The 16636-nt window shown below is 53.3% G+C and overlaps 1 protein-coding gene across 1 annotated transcript; it reads left to right on the top strand.

Moving 5' to 3' along the window:
• The first annotated feature begins 467 nt into the window (after positions 1-467).
• On the top strand, positions 468-16243 carry LOC134171516 (L-gulonolactone oxidase-like). The gene is made up of 12 exons (XM_062633799.1): positions 468-625; positions 1862-1963; positions 2572-2697; positions 4102-4196; positions 5497-5587; positions 6195-6380; positions 13053-13160; positions 13543-13619; positions 14198-14347; positions 14787-14951; positions 15403-15493; positions 15807-16243. Exons 1-12 carry the CDS (start codon positions 623-625, stop codon positions 15933-15935), a joined length of 1323 nt encoding a protein of 440 aa, XP_062489783.1. The 5' UTR covers positions 468-622; the 3' UTR covers positions 15936-16243.
• Positions 16244-16636: the final 393 nt, after the last annotated feature.

Below are 16636 nucleotides of genomic sequence, written 5' to 3'. Positions count from 1 at the left end.
TGGATCCTGTGCTCCGCTCTGCTCCCAGTGGGACCGCAGAGCAAACCTGGGATGCAAGGCAGGTGTGCAAGGCGTGGAGCACCCTGCTCCTTGCAAAGCAGGGAGCGAAGACCCCCAGTGCCTGTTTTGCCCATGGTGATGCAATGCAGTGAGACCATTGCATCCCTCGATGCCTGAAGCCCACCCCCTTCTGCTGTTTGGTCCCCCCAGACCTGGCAGGCCCTTTTTCTTATTCCCCCCTTTGCCCAGCTCGCCCAGTGCGAAGACAGCAGGTTCAGGAGAGCCGCTCCCAGGCCAGAACCCCCAAAAGGGAAGCAGCTTCTCCCCAGACCCCTCAATTGCAGCATCCCTGCAGGACATGAGACCCCAGGTTCAAATCCATGTCTGGATCCTGCTTTGCCAGCCAGGAGCGAAAGGCTCAGCCCCTCTCCTCCCCCAAGGAACCAGGCAAATAACAAGGTTATTCATTATCCTTCCAGCCTGGAGGGAAGCTCCTTGTTGACCCCCAGGGCAGGACCAAGCTCTGCCAGCCTTGCACTGGCCAGGATCGCTCCTTGTCCCCTGTTCAGGAGCAGCTGGAGACCCACTTGCTCCAGCAGCATCTCTTGGAGAGGCCAACAGGATGGTAAGTAAAAGCCAAGAAAGGATTTTCTCAGGTTTTAGGGTGGGAAGGGTGGTCCAGGTAGTGTGGAGCTATGCGCTGTGAGCAGGGCAATGTGGATTTGTTACCATCTATGATATGGGTTTAGTAACTAATATCGTCATGGCAAGAAATAGGAAAAGGGAGAGGGAAGGAAAGACAATGGATTCCCTGGATAAATCAAACCCGGTTCTGGCTGCTGAACAGGAGTGTTTTATCATAGCGTGGTTTAGGTTGGAAGGGACCTTAAAGCTCATCTAGTTCCAACCCCCTGCCACAGACAGGGACAACTTCCACTAGACCAGGTTGCTCAAACCCATGGGTTTTTTGCTTCCTCAATTTTGTTGTTTTGGGTTTTTATTCCATTTTCCCTGTCTCTAGCTCTGTACTCTGGCCCAAAGACCAGCCCTGGGTTTTAACTTGCACGGGGGGATCCTGTGAGCCAGCCCTAGCCCCACATCCCCCTCACCTGCAATGCTCCCTGCTGCTATCTGGGCTATCTGCAATAGCTTCCCGGTAGCCCTGGCCCCGGGCAGTGTCACCTCCCTGGGCTGGGTGATGGGCCATCCACTGTCCCTGCCCTGCCCAGCCCCTAAAATCAGCCTCGGGGGGCTGGGGTTGTGAGGGAAGATGGTGGCAGGGAAAAGATGCTGTAGACACTGCTGAGAGAGCCCCTTCTTCCCCCCGGAACAGTTTGGCCAGTTTTAGGTGATTCTGCTCTTTGGATGGGAGCTGTTCCATCATAGAGATGGGGAGAAGGAAAATGACCTGGGGGTAGAGGAGGGAGCCTGGGTAGGAAGGTGGAAGGTAGAGGGTTTGCTGATGGACGGGAGGCTGCAGAGAACTGGAAGAAGGATACCACAGGAGGCAGCAAGCGAATAAGTCATCCCCTGCAGCCAAGGTGGGACGTGGGGACATGGTGGGGCAGCACACTGGATCCAGTCCTGCCTGGGCAGGGGGATGCACCATCTTCTCTGGGGCTTGGTAGCCAACCCCACACAAGGTGAGCATTCGCCCTTACTGCAAAGGAACCCCTCTATGACTTGCTCACATGGACACATCTCTGCTCTACAGACTCAAGGGGTTGAGATGAACCTCTCTATCCATAAATAATTAATCCTTTGGGAAACATGGATCTTGTACAGTGGTCTTGGCAGACAAAGGATGGGCTGTGGGGGGAGGCACTTGATTTCTTCTGCTTTAGCTCTTTTTATGGTCCAGGTTCACGGCCAAGGAGGAGTCAAGTTCCAGAACTGGGCCAAGACCTATGGCTCCTCTCCAGAGCTGTACTTCCAGCCCACCTCAGTGGAGGAGATCAGGGAGGTAAGGATCCAGGAGACAACCTATTAGAAATTAAGAGGAGGAAAGGCTGGGAAGGTCTGCCATGCTCCATCATGATCAGTCAGAGAGGTCACAGGTGGTGACAGCAGGAGTCCTGCCCTTAGCCCCAGGAGATGGCCCATCCTAACAAACTGCACATGTTCAGATGCGTCAAAGACCTAAAAGATGCAAAAAGACAGCATGCCTGGCCCCAGCTGGACTCTGATCCTTGGGCATCAGCATCTGGCACCCTACTGAGGTCCCCTGTCTGCCCTAGCAGCCATGCTGAGGGGTGGGACTCCTGTGTCACTTTTGCCACCTCTAAGATGCCTCTGTCACCCTAAGGTGGGCATTGTCTTTTCTGGGATCATCATAGAATGGTTTGGGTTGGAAAGAACCTTTAAAGGTCATCTAGCCCAACCCCAAAAGGATGATCCTGAGGGCTGTCTTAAGAGAGGTGCAGAGGTGGTTTTAGCCCCTGATGATGAATTATCCAAGTACATGGATGTCAACCATGGTTGAGTTTTTAGCTTGGGATATCTCACAGTGCCTCTGGCACTGCCCTTAGCGCATGGCAATGAGGGTGATGTTGGATGCTGTTGTCTCTGCAGATCCTGGATATGGCCAGGCAGCGGAACAAGAGGGTGAAGGTGGTGGGGGGTGGTCACTCTCCTTCAGACATTGCCTGCACCGATGACTTCATGATCCAGATGGCGAAGATGAACAGGGTCCTTAAGGTGAGGTTGGCTTATTGGAGGTGGTGTGGTGGCCCTTAAGTGCGGTGGCACCTCTGTTCCTGCAACCACCAAGGGCTGGAACGAATTGCACTGACACTGCTATTCCCAGCATGGGAAGTGAAAGGGTGGGGAGGCTTTCCTCTCCTCACAGACAGGAGTTTTTCCAAACCAGACCCTGAAATGCTGGTGCAACACTGGGGAATGCACATTCTCCCAGTGTAAAAGCATTGGAAGCCTATGGAGCAGCTTTAAAAAGGCAAAGAAATGATGTCTTCCCTGTGTGTGTTCAACAAGAGCTTAACCTTGGCACAATGTCCTCATCACAGCACAGTCTGATGGATGGGGAGGAGGTACCTGGCCAGATCAACTCTTGGTGCAAGCTTGAGAAGAGGCTTTAGGCAGAGACAGCAGCCTGGCAAGGACAGGCTGGATGTTCCTGTGTCAGGTGGGGGATTGCTCCTTTTGATGACACTGGGAAGGAAACAGCTCTTCCTGGTTGCCATTGGGTCATATCCTGAGCAACTCTGGGAAAATGAGAGCTGCTGAGAGGAGAGCTCTGCCTGCTTTGCGTCCAGACCTCCAGTGTGTGGGGACAGCAATCGTGGAATCATAGAATCCCAGGTTGGAAGGGACCTCAGGAACATTGGGTCCAACCTTTCTAGGCAAAGCATGACCTAGGCTGGATGGCCCAGCACCCTGTGCAATGCTGGGGAGTCACCACTTCCCTGGGGAAAACACCGTGCTCTTACTGGGGCTGCATGGCTGGCAGGTTATAGAGAGTGGGAGAACTGACCCTGTACATGCATGTGTACCCGTGTGTCATGTGTGCGTGCGCAGGTACGTGTGTGCATGCCTGTAGTGTGTGCACGCATGCACTGTGCACACCTATGTCTGTGTGCAGCTGAAGATGAAAAAAGTCCTGCCCCCCCCCCCCCAGCAGTGTATTCTGAGTGCTGGATCATTAGTGGTAATTAACAGCAATAAGTAATTAAGGAACAGCTCCCTCCCTGACAGCTCTGTCTGTCAGGAGTGGGATGGAATAGCTTCTAGTGATAATAAGATCTCCTTCCACCAGGAGCTGGCTGAAGCAGGCTGGGAAGGGCAGGAAGGCAGAGCAGAAGACAGAGCTTTGCTGTGGGATATCTTCTCCCTTGCAACACCCATAAATTATGGGAGAGATTACACAGCCCCTACACTGGGAAGAGCAAAGGGGAGCGGAGTCTGGGCCAGGTTTGGGTTGGGTGAAGGTCTGAGAGAGGTGGCAGATCAGGATAGGACAAGTCTCTCGTACGTGGCTCTCCTGTCCACATTATCAAGTGCATTGAGAAGAGCAGGGGTGTTTTTCATGGGGTGTTTCTCCACTGAGGTGTGTGACGTTCCCCTCTCCCATCCCATCCTTTACAGGTAGACAAGGAGAAGCAGCAAGTGACAGTGGAAGGTGGGATCTTCCTCTCGGATCTGAACGTGGAGCTGAGCAAGCACGGGCTGGCACTGGCCAAGTGAGTGGAACACATGCATGAGGCCATCCCTGGGCATCCTCCCAGGTGTTTTGTCTCAGATCAACTGCTGGGACATGGCAAAACAGGGATGTTTGAAGAGCTTTTACTGTATAATAGGGGTGTTAACTTCAGGATCTGGTCTTCCACCAGGGTCTGCAGATGGCAGGTCAAGTCCCTCCATTATGGAGTCACTGATCCTCCCTCAGAGCAGGAGGCTGTATGAGGGGAGTCTTTATCCCCACACCAACACTATTATTCCTGCACCAACCCTCCAATAGGGTGTGGAGCTCTTGGAGTGAGTCCAGAGGAGGCCACAAAGATGCTCCGAGAGCTGGAGCATCTCTGCTGTGGAGACAGCCCGAGAGAGCTGGGCTTGTTCAGCCCGGAGAAGAGAAGGCTCCAGTGAGAACTTAGAGCAGCTTCCAGTGCCTAAAGGGGCCAACAAGAAAGCTGGAGAGGGGCTTTTGACAAGGGCCTGTAGGGACAGGACAAAGGGGAATGGCTTTAACCTGACAGAGGGAAGACTGAAATGAGATCTTAGGAAGAAGTTCTTCCCTATGAGGGTGTTGAGAAGGAAAACTGTGCACTGTCCCTTAAAGATGAGAGCAGCCTTCTTAGGTATGGCTTACATGGGGCAGAGCCTGAGTAGGCAGCTCTGGGCAGAGGAGGCTGATGGCAGGCAAAACTAGGCTAGAAATGAGTTTTTGATGGCAAAGGGCAACTAGGCACTGGAATATATTATTGGGAGGCGTGGGAGATTTTTTGCTCTGCATTGCTTTGGGATGTCTGGTGTCCCCAGAAGAGGAGGTGGAAGTGATCTTTTATCCTTCTACCATCCCCATGTGCCCACATGGCCATGTTTGGAGGAACAGATCTTGGTGTGCAGAATTAGCCTCTGGATACTGCCACCAGCCCTGCTCCACAATGATGTTTCGGGGGTAAACCCAGGTTCCTCCCTGCAGCCTCTGAATGCATATGGGAGGGATGTCTCCACCCCCAGTGAGTCACTCCATGCTGATGGGGAGAGATGGGGACTTGTGAGATGGACCCAGCTGAGTTGACCTTGGTGACTTGCCTTTTCCTCCCCATGGACTACAGCAGCACCCTGATAGATATGTCCTATGGAGACGTGCACACATGGCCAACAAACCCACCCATTGCTGTGGGTTACCCTGAAGGGTGGAAGACCCTGCTTGTTGGACGGGGTCTGCACATAGTGTAATGCCTGCCATGGTGTGCTGTGCGCCACACTGTGTCCCATGCACTGAGGTCCTCACCCAGCCCCTTCGTCTGCTTCCAGCTTAGGAGCCGTTTCAGAGGTGGCAGCAGCTGGTGTCATTGGGACAGGGACACACAACACTGGGATCAAGCATGGCATCCTCCCCACACAGGTGAGACACGAGTCGGGAGCGTGTTGACATCAGCATCCCATCACAAGGTCTGGGTCTGGGGGGGTCCTGTCCCCCATGGGATGGAGCTGTTACGGGGAACCCGAAGTCCCCCATGAACAGTGGGACTTCCTTATCTGTCAGCCAAAACATAATCCAGCTCAAAACTCCTGTATACTTGTGCTTTATGGTCTTCTGATGAATAAGCTCTGTACCAAAGGGAAAGCAGTTCTTGTATTGGAGCCTCCCAAAACCAAATCCCTGCAGGGCCCAGGTCTGTTTTCTACTACACACGTATAAAAATCCTCCAGTCATAGCTCGCATAGGGTAATTCCATTGCTGGTTATGGAGAAGTGAAGTAATTGAGGGGAGTTCCACTTCTGTATTTGATAGCTTCTCCAGTGTACCCCAGAGAGAGAAGGGTCCTTTAATGTCCCTACATCAAAGGCTGGGGGAGCCAAGCTCAGCAGAAAACACCTTGTGATGACAGTCATGATATGGGTGTCTTCTTGCTTGGCCCCCAGCCCTAAGCTTTGGGGTGGAGGCAGGGTCTCGGCATGGAGATAGGGCACATTGAGCCCTCGCTGAATCTTCACTCTCCTCTTGGCAGGTCGTAGCTCTCACCCTGCTGACGGCCTCAGGGGAGATCATGGAGTGTTCAGAGTCCATCAATGCGGACATCTTCCAGGCTGCCCGCCTGCACCTCGGCTGCCTGGGCGTCGTGCTCACGGTCACCTTCCAGTGCGTGCCCCAGTTCCACCTGCACGAGGTGACCTTCCCCTCCACCCTCACCGAGGTATGATGCGGGTGAGGCTTTTAAAGCCTCCTTGGGGATAAGCAAAGCTCTTGGGGATGTGACATGATTGGGGGAAGACTGCTCTGATACAGAATACCACGTGTATGTGTAGGTTGCACCCCTGGTGTGTGTAGTGACAAGACAATGGCTTTAACCTGATAGAGGGGAGATTTGGATGAGCTCTTAGGCAGAAGTTCTTCCCTGTGAGGGTGGTGAGGCACTGGCACAGGTTGCCCAAGAAGCTGTGGCTGCCCCATCCCTGGCATCTGAGCAATGCCAGCATTCCCACCGGAGCAGTGATGGAGGTTTGCCATCAGCTTCATCTTCCCTGGGCTGCCTCCAAGCAGTGGCAGGGCTGAGCACAGAGGCTCCAGCACAATCAAGTTAGAGATGCTGAAGGAGCCTGCAGGCGTCAGCGCTGCCGGCCCTCAGCACTCTCTTCTGCCCATGGAGAACATCACCACGAGATGAATCAGCCAATGCCTCAGCTCTGTTTAACCCGGTGTTGGCAGGCGCTGGCAGGTCAGTGGAGATCTGGTGACTCCAGGCACGCATGAGTAAGCCTAATGCAGATTTAGTGCTCCAGCTGGAGAAAATTACCCTTGCTGGAAATTCTGGTCTGAGGAGCTGATGTGCTGCCTGGACTGAGCACAAACAGGGAGAAAGCTGTGCCTGTGCTGAGCCAGCACCCCTGTCGACAGGCAGGGACCTGGAGGAGAGGAGCAGCATCCCGCAGGGCATGGATGCTCCCACAGGCCATGTGCTCTCCAAGGAAGTGCCGTCTCCCATCTCACCATCCCCTGCTGCTCGGCTAAGGGACAGCCTTGCTTTTCAGAGCAACAGATGGGCCACTTAAAATAGTTCATGAGCATCCGTGGATCCCTGAAGATGCTCTGAGGGCTGGAGCACCTCTGCTGTGGAGACAGGCTGAGAGAGCTGGGCTTGTTCAGCTGGGAGAAGAGAAGGATCCATGGAGACCTCAGAGCAGCTTCCAGTGCCTAAAGGGGCTGACAAGAAAGCTGGAGAGGGGCTTTTGACAAGGGCCTGTAGGGACAGGACAAGGGGGAATGGCTTTAACCTGACAGAGGGGAGACTGAGATGAGATCTGAGGAAGAAGTCAGTTGTTGGAACTAAATGTGTTTTAAGGTCTCTTCCAGCCCAAACCATTTTATGATTCTACGATCTTGTGCTCTTGATAATAACTTGGTCCTTTCTTGTGTGTCAGGTCTGGGTATTTTTCAGGATAGAGCTTTCCATCTCCCAGTGTGGAGTTTGGTTTCATTCTTTGGTTTTGAGTTGAACTTGGGACAAACCGTGCTGGGGACGAAAAGTGTGATGGAGGACATGTTTCAAGGGCCAAACTGAACAAATCCATCAGGATCCAACCCCGGAGCTGCGTTTCAATCACGTGATGGAAAAATCCTTCTAAAGCAATTGTCATTTTGCTGCTGGATTTGCCCATCTCTGTCTTACCAGAGGTTCAGGTCGCCCAGAATAAGGTGTATAGCGCTAGTAATTGTAATGAATCTGGGACATCCCCAGAGGTGGCTTTCTGAGGAGGGTTCTGACCTGCTCACTCATAGATCATGATCTTGCATGGCTCTGAAGGTTTCACATGTTGTCTCCTCCTTGGCAAGCTCTGCTGTCCCACCATCCATCCTCTTCTTGTTGTCCCCTCTTCATGGCCATGTCTCTCCTGAAGACAATGTCTTCCATGAAGTCTATGAAAAGTCACTTAATTGACTATGGAAAGCATGAGAAGTGCAGGTCCTTGTTCAGCCTGTGGCTGAGGCACTGGGGACAGTGTCCTGGGATGCTGGTGCAGAGATGCTCAGTGCTGGAGAGTGGTTTTCCAGCTGAGCTTTCCATCCCCAAAAGAACCCCTCTGAGAGAGGCTGATTTTCCTCAAAGGAGGCACGAAATGCCCCTTTCTGTGGCAGTGGGCCTCCTGGGCTTTATGAGCTTGGGTCTCCACATGGCACTGTGGCCAGTGGTGGGTGTGATCTGATTCCCTCAGCAAGCCTTTTGAAGGCCCACTGGGCATTTCTACAGAGCAGTTGGAAGGAGTTCTTTCTCCTGGGTGCACATCAAAACCCACTTTCCCTGTCTCTGCCATTATAAAAACTCCTTTTAACTGCTGGATTCATTTCCTTGGAGCCCTCCCACTCTGATGGTGCTGGGAAGTCAGATGGAGCGAGCTGGGAGAGGATGGGACCTACTGCCTTGAGCTGAGCGACTATCCACCTTGTCCCCTGTCTCTGGCACTAGGTATCACCAGAGGCTGCAGCGTTGCACAGGGTAAAGGCTACAGAGAAGGTGCCACCCACAAGCTGAAAGACCTGGTAGGCTTGAAATGTAGTGTGGGCTCAACTGTATTCACTGGAAGGAGTTAGATTTCTGAATAGGGAAACTGAGGCGTGAAGCCCTCCAGGAGGAGGAAAATAGTGGTGGTGGAAAGGAACCTCTCCAGGAGCTTGAATCTGCTTCAGTCACTGATTGCCTTTGTCCTCCTGTGAGGTCTGACGTCCCCGCTGATGCATCCTCAGCAGCATCCTCATCTGTTGTCCCATTTGGGTCTCACAGGTCCAGTTCCAGCCCTGGTTAACAACAGCAAAAGCCTTTGTAAAGTTGGGCTCATGAAAAATATATAGTCCTTGGACAAAAGCAGCAAAATTTGTGGCAGGATTGATCAGGGCTGCAGCACCAGTAAAGCTCTGAGAAACGCTGTCCTTAATTTTTTAAGGACTGAATTATTCAGTGCCCCATCGAGGTGGCTTTAACACGGCCAGGAATGTGGATCTAATGCACTTGTGGAGTATCTTTTCTGTAAACCCTGATCCAAATCAACCCAGTGATCCCTGTGCTGTGCCGTGGGACAGAGAGGTCCATGTGTGTTACTCAAAGCCATTAGCATGTCTGCCTGCTTGCTGTCACCCCTCCAGGAGCAGCTGCACCAGAGCACTTCAGGGGCTTATTTTACCTGGGGGTGGGAAGGGAAGACAGGAATAAAGGGAAACACACCAAGATATTTCTCCCTCCCAGCCTGCAGTGAGTTCATTACCAGTGTTCCCAGTTGCAGAAGTGATGAGTTCATGGTTAATGGGCTCAGGGGTATTTTTTGCCTGTGAATCGCCTGTTTGCTTCCTGAGCTGCAGCTTCCCTGGTGTGCTGCAGCAGAGTTCCCTGCTTTAACTGGATTTAAACGTGTTTAAACATGGTGGGAATCTGCTGGTTCCTTATGAGCTCTTCACCCAACCTGACAGACTGCTCAGACCTTCACTGCACCCTCCAGCACCTTTCCTGAGCCAGACGGCTGTAGTAAAGGCTGTTTAACACCTCCTAATCTGCCTTTTAGCTAGGACCTTTATCTCACATGCAGGATAACTCCACTTCCCTGAGCAGGGCAGGTAGCCCAAACTGAGCTTTACCTTACTCAGCATCATCTGCCCGGGCTATGCCCCCTACATATCTCTCCCTGTCCCTCAGGGCTGTTAGGAGGGTGAAACAAGAATGCACTCTATAAATATTAATGCCATTATCAATTCTCGGTCATCCCTGCTCCTCGCCTGCTTCCAGATCTCCAGCTTTCATGTTGAGCAGCCCATCAAGGCGGAAGGGAATAATGGCAAGGGAGCAGGTTGTTTGAAATATTTAAGCTTGAGTTATCTAAGACATTGCAAATAATATATGTGTCAGAGGAGCCAGGCTCGGATTTGTGGTTATGTAAGATCTGCATGCTTTCTTTTCTGGCCTCGTGATTATCTTTATAACTGGGATGAACTCAGCTGCTATAGTTGCTGACAATGACCGGGAACAAGGCACAGGACCGACAGGGTTCATTGCACAACTGAGGTCACCAGAGAGACCTGCAGAGCATCCCTAGGTGGTGGCAGGGATGGAGTCTGACTCCCCTTGCCCCACATCTGCTGGGAGGCTGAAGAGGATGGGTCAGGCTCAGATATGATACTTGTCCCCCTGATCTTTGCAGCTCTGGGGCTTCCTGAGCTGGAGGTGGTTTGTATTATATGTGATAAGGCAATGAGTTTCAATTCCAGGGAAGTCTGTGATCTGCCTTTGAACCTGTGCACAAATTTAACCACCCACAGATGTGCACAGCTTAATGACCTGGTGGCTTAAGAGATGCTGCTTTTGATCTGAGCCTACTTCCTAACCCTAACCCCTTGTGGGTGTCCCAGGCACCTGGATGGATCCCTCAAGCCCAAGTTCCCCAAGACCACTCAGTGCCTAAACCCCCTCTCCACCATTGGGCCTGACCTCATCCCTCTTCCCTAGAATCATTGTTTTTGGCATCAGGGCATGGAAAAGACTCTTCCAGCCGAGGCTCAGACACTGTACCCTGACACACTAGAACCCTGCCAGGCACAGGCAGCACACAGGCAAAGTGGGGGGGAGCTGAGCATCCAGCTCCTCTCCCAGAAAGTGACTCCACATGTTCCCTTGCTCCCCTTCACTGCTCCAACTGACCCACAGCACATGTGCTAGTGACTGATTGTGCTTCATCCTCCCTAGCATCTTGGCTGCATCTGCCCCTTGTGCCATCCCTGTCCTTTCCCTGAGGACCCTCAGACCTGCATTGCAGCAGGCGCAGTGCCTGACCCTCGGCTCAGTGCGCTCTCAAGTGTGTTTGCAAGCAAGCGGCTTTTTTGGCATGGCCTTTGTGAAGCAAAGGGATTTGTTTTGAGCTTCTCAGAGGGAAATGAAGATGAGCAAAATCCCCTGGGTCTCTGCATGCCCCAGGGTCATCTCCATTTTAAGCACGGGCCACATTGCAGCAATTCCCACAGCCCGACCCTTGCCTCCAGCCCCAGTGCTCAGCCAGCAGACAGCCTCCCCAAGGACTCCTGAAGCCGGCGTGCCCCCTGCACTGTAATTATCCTACAAAGTCATGGGCTTATTTCCTTCAGACCAATACCACAAGAATCAAAAGCGCACACTGGAAAAGTCACCCCCGTGAGCAGTTTGCTTCTCTGCTCTGTTGTCGTTGCTGGAAGGCAAACAGGCATTGGCAGGATCACTTGGGAAAGCTGTAGCCTTCTTTTCCCCACTTGTTTTACTACTTGATGCATTTGTTCCTAAACCAAACCAACAAAAACTTGCAGGTGTAGCTTTTGCCCTGCTTCTACTTGTGCAGCTGTTCACCGTTTCCAACAAAAGGACTACTCTGGACACAAAATTGAGATGAGATCTTAGGCAGAAGTTCTTCCCTGTGAGATTGGTGAGGCCCTGGCACAGGTTGCCCAGAGAAGCTGTGGCTGCCCCATCCCTGGCAGTGTTGGATGGGGCTTGGAGCACCCTGGTCTAGTGGAAGGTATCCCTGCCTGAGGCAGGGGTTGGAACTGGTTGAGCTTTAAGGTCCCTTCCATCCAACCCAAACCATTCTGTGATTCTATGATTCTATGAAAATAGGCTGTTTTGGGAACATCTTAGAGAGATTTTGTGTCTCTTTGTGAGCTGCAAATGTGAAGATGAAGACAACAGCATTAGCATTAATGCTCACCAATTACATGGATATGTTATTCATCTTCCCATCTTCCCTGCTTTAACAGTACCATGGCATTACAGCAGTGCAACTCCATGAAGACACTCACCTTATGGCAGGGTCATAGCAAGATGCTCAGTGCTAAAGCAGCCCCTCCTGGTGATTAATACATCATTAAGACAAATAACTCAAACAACCCAGCTAGAAAAGAGCAGCTTCACAGCTAAGATTGCTATGACCTTCCTGGGGTTATGTCCATGGGTCATTGCACCTTCTCCTGTGCCAAACAAACCCCTTGAAGCAAAGATGCTGGGGTTTTAAGCCTTTCTGCAAAGCTGTGGGAGACCTCTGCAGGAGGAGCAGGGTGTGGTTGATGAGGCTGTTTGCAAGAGGGATTGGTGCTGGCCTGGCTGAAATAGCACTGTGCAGTGAGTGAGCACAAGGTCCCTCTGTTTCCACACACACAGGCAGGGGAAAAGGGTTAGGGCAGAAGGATCTTCTAATTTCTGTGACCTTCCTAAGACTCATTTTTGTGTCTTTATGAATAATTTGTCAATTTGACATTTGAAGGCCTCTCTGGGACAGGGTCATGTAACACATCCCTGATCCAGCCCCCACTGCATCCCAGCTCCATCCTCTGTGCATCCTGGCTCCATTTCCTGTCACCTATGGGCTCCAGTGCTGCAGAGGGCTGTGCTGCCAGACTGTGATTACTGGGGAGGGCATCCCTGACACTTGAGCAAGAGGTGATTTTGGTGGCCCCACCATAGAGCCAGCTGTTCCATGGCTGATCTGTGCTGCTTCAGGTCTGGGAATGCCTCAAGGAGCAGTTTGAGAGCAGCAGATGTGTGATTACAGGAGGATGCAGGGTGTGATCTCAGATGCAGCACCAGCAGCATCTTCAGGACAGGGAGCTCTGTTACACCTGAGATAGAGGAGACAACGAACATGTCCTTTTCCCTTCCCCATATGCTGGGTCCATGGTCTCTGTTAGCCCCTTAGTGCATGGCAGGACTCTACTGACTCCCCTGCAACTCAGAGAGACTCTGCAGACAGACATCTCAGACCTGCCCTGGCATCCCTGACAGTCCTCTGAGGTGCCCCCATGCTGGGATTCCTGCTCCTGGGGGCAGGACAGTCACCAACCAGCCCCATTTCTCTGGTTATTGCAGGTCCTTGATCACCTTGGGGACCACCTGAAGAGATCCCAATATTTCCGATTCCTGTGGTTCCCTCACAGTGAGAACGTCAGTGTCATCTACCAGGACCCCACCAACAAGGCAGGTCCCTCTGGGCTCCATGCATGAAGGGACAAGGGCCCATGCACAACGCTGGGACGGGCTTGCTGGGGTGGCTGGTCAGAGAAACAGTAATTTGGGTCCTGGATGGATTCTGCCTGTGCTCCACGGTAAGGAGGGTCCCAGGACACAGAGGCAGCTGGGGCTATCCAAGCTCTTAGCATCCTCATGACAAAGCCCGGTCTGCTTCTGAGGCTGGATGTGTCCCTGATTCATCACAGGAGATCCGGGCAGTCCTTCTCCAAACCCCCACTCCCAGCTTGATCCTGATGCAGACGTGTGCTTCCACCATCATGCCTGTTGGCAAGAAAGCTGCAAACCCTGCTGCTCCCTAACAGCCATCTTCTTCTGCTTGGTTTTGCAGCCCCCCTTGTCCTCCGCCAGCTGGCTGTGGGATTATGCTGTTGGTTATTATCTGCTGGAGTTCTTGCTCTGGATCAGGTAAGAGCATGCTCTGGGCAGCGGCTGTCCAGGGCTGGCCTCATCCACATCTCTCCTCTGCATCTGTGCATTGAAACCTGTGCTGCTTTGCTGGGAGTCCCAGGGAAGATGGCAAGGGAGAACTGTGACCCACAGCGCTCCACCCCTGGGGAAGGAGGAGATGCTTACTCTCCTCCAGCGAGCTCCCGTGCCGGAGGAGCGGGGTCGGGCTGGGATTAACGTTTGGGGCTGCACTGCCCTCTCGTGTGCGCGGAGACAGAGCACGCAGCACTGATGGCGCCAGGCTTTTTTCAGTGGTACCCAGTGACAGGACGAGGAGCACTGGCCGTAAACTAAACCCCAGGCAGTTTCACCTCAACATGAGGAAGAACTTCTTCACATTGAGGATCCAGAGCACTGAACAGGCGGCCCGGGGGGGGGGGGGGTGTGGAGGCTTCCTGTCTGGAATGAACCTGCTTTAAGTGGCCCTGCCTTGGCAGAGGGGTTGGAGAAGGTGATCTCCAGAGGTCCCTTCCAGCCCCAACAATCTGTGAGTCATCTCTGGGCTCAGATCTCACCTCCGTCTCTCTCCCTTGCAGCACCTTTGTGCCCAGCTTGGTGTGCTGGATCAACCGCTTCTTCTTCTGGCTCCTCTTCAGTTCCCGGGTGGAGAACATTGCCATCAGCTATAAGATCTTCAACTACGAGTGTCGCTTCAAGCAGCACGTTCAAGACTGGGCCATCCCCATGTAAATGGCTCTGAAAACCCTTCCTGTCCATCCCCAGCCAGATTCAGTAGCTGAACCACATTCCATTCCCTGCCTGTGCTCTGCCCCAGCTCAGGCTGCCTGGAGCAGGAACAAAGCCATGGAGAAAGGGGCCTGGCTAGGAGACACCATTCCTACCTGCATGCTTAGCATGGGGACCCTTCTGCATCCCTACCCTGGGCTACCAAATCCATGCCACACCATGTCTGGGGGCTTTGAGCCCAAAGCGAGGGAGGGATGTGCTGGGACATGCCATGGTTTGTCCAGGGCTGGCCTCATCCACATCTGTTCTATGCATCTCTACGTTCCCTGACTTAGCATGGGGCCAGGGATGGAGCTGTGGAGTCGGGGGTTCAAACCTAAAGGGAGCTTGCTGTGCCCATGGTGCCATTAACTGGGGCTGGGATCTTCTCCTGGGCAGTGAGAAGACAAAGGAGGCTCTGCTGGAGCTGAAGGCTGCCTTGGAGAACAACCCCAAGATGGTGGCTCACTACCCAGTGGAGGTACGCTTTGTCCGGGGGGACGACATCTGGCTGAGTCCCTGCTTCCAGAGAGACAGCTGCTACATGAACATCATCATGTACAGGTGAGCCACATCCCCATTCCATCCCTTCACCTTCCTCTTCCTCCCTGGGTCAGTGTGCTGGTACAGCGGTCACCGTGCCTGGAGTCCCAGCAGCAGCACATTCACAGCTCAGACACACTGACGCCAGCTCTTGGCTGGCACTGGAGAGCTGGATTGAATGAGCTGGTGCACTTTTGCCCACTCACCCCACTCAATTTGCAGGTACCAAACCACAGGGGATGGTGTGGCCCTGGAGAACCTTAGATCCACCCACCCCTGTTTCTTGAGTATCTTGTCCTAGGTGAGGGTCCACTGGCCAAATGCTGGTGTCATGCCGCTTCCCAGAGGTTTTTTATCACCCAGTGCTGGTCAAAGAGCCCATGGTGGGTCCCTGGGTTTGTCCTTCTCCCCTGGGGCTGTGCAAATCCCCCTGCAGCCCTGCTAATGCCTTCCCTACCTGATCCTGCTCCAGGCCCTATGGGAAGAATGTCCCCCGCCTCAACTACTGGCTGACCTATGAGGGCATCATGAAGAAGTATGGTGGGAGACCACACTGGGCAAAGGTACCAATGGCCATGCTTTTCTGGGAGGGCAGGGGATGCAGAGGGGGATCCCTACCCCTTTTCCATCATGGCTCCTCATGGAGGAGGGGTTTTGCAATTAACTGAGAAGTCAGAGAAGGTCCCCAGCATCAGACTGGTCTCAAGGGGAGGTGGATGCCTCTAGGAGATGGCATTCCTGATGATGCTGCCCACCCTGGGCATGTGGATAAGGGGATAGAGGTCTCACCACTTCTGCAGGGGCTTCTCACAGCGTGTGGTGGGGTGGTCCAAAACCAGTGATGGGCAGCTCTCCCAGACACTGTCCCTCCTGCAGGCCCACAGCTGCACCCGGAAGGACTTTGAGAAGATGTACCCAGCCTTCTCCAAATTCTGCTCCGTCCGGGAGAAGCTGGATCCCACGGGGATCTTCCTCAATGCCTACCTGGAAAAGGTGTTCTACTGATAGGGGCAACGAGGGGGATGGAGGAAAAGCCAGCCATCACCCCCAGTTCCTGGGACACGCCATAGCTCATGGTCCTCCATGGTCCCAAGTCTCTGTCTCTGCCCTTATCTGCACGACAGCAGGCAGCAAGGGCTGGCCCCATGGGCAGGGGTGTGCTCTGATCGTGATGCTGACATGGCTCTGAGGTGCCTGGAAGTCTTCTGGAAACCAGCAGTTTGGGGGGGACCATGTCCCTGTCCCGCAAGACCTGCACAGCCCAAGTGCCTCCTGTCCAAGACAACATCTCAATAAAGGCCTTCCTTTGAGCAGATCTTGTCTGAGCCTGTGCTTCCAGCCTGGGCATGTGTTCTATGGAGGTGCACAGCTCTTGGGACAGGGGATGGGATTTGGTGTCCCTGTGCAGCCCCACCACAGGGGTCAGATCTGGACATAGAGACCAGAGGCCATTGCAGAGCCTGGGGCTGGAGCCATCCATGTCCTTGAGCTCAGGCCATCTCCCCTCACAAAGGCACATAGGCAGGTTTTGGGAGGAAGAGGCAGCCTGACAGGCCCACCCTAGCCTGTCTGGTGTTGGTGTACGAGAAGCCACGCATGGACAATGGGTTGCGTCCTCTCCCAGGTGGGGCTGCAGCTGTACCACACTGCCAAAACCTGAAGGCGATGCTCCTGTCCTTCGTCTCCTAACAAATGTCCCTGCTAGA

The sequence above is a fragment of the Pezoporus occidentalis genome, unplaced genomic scaffold, assembly GCF_034315485.1.
Source record: "Pezoporus occidentalis ecotype Australia unplaced genomic scaffold, CSIRO_AGI_Poc_V1 ctg403, whole genome shotgun sequence".
Lineage (NCBI taxonomy): Eukaryota > Metazoa > Chordata > Aves > Psittaciformes > Psittacidae > Pezoporus > Pezoporus occidentalis.
This window is presented reverse-complemented; position numbering and strand designations above follow the sequence as displayed.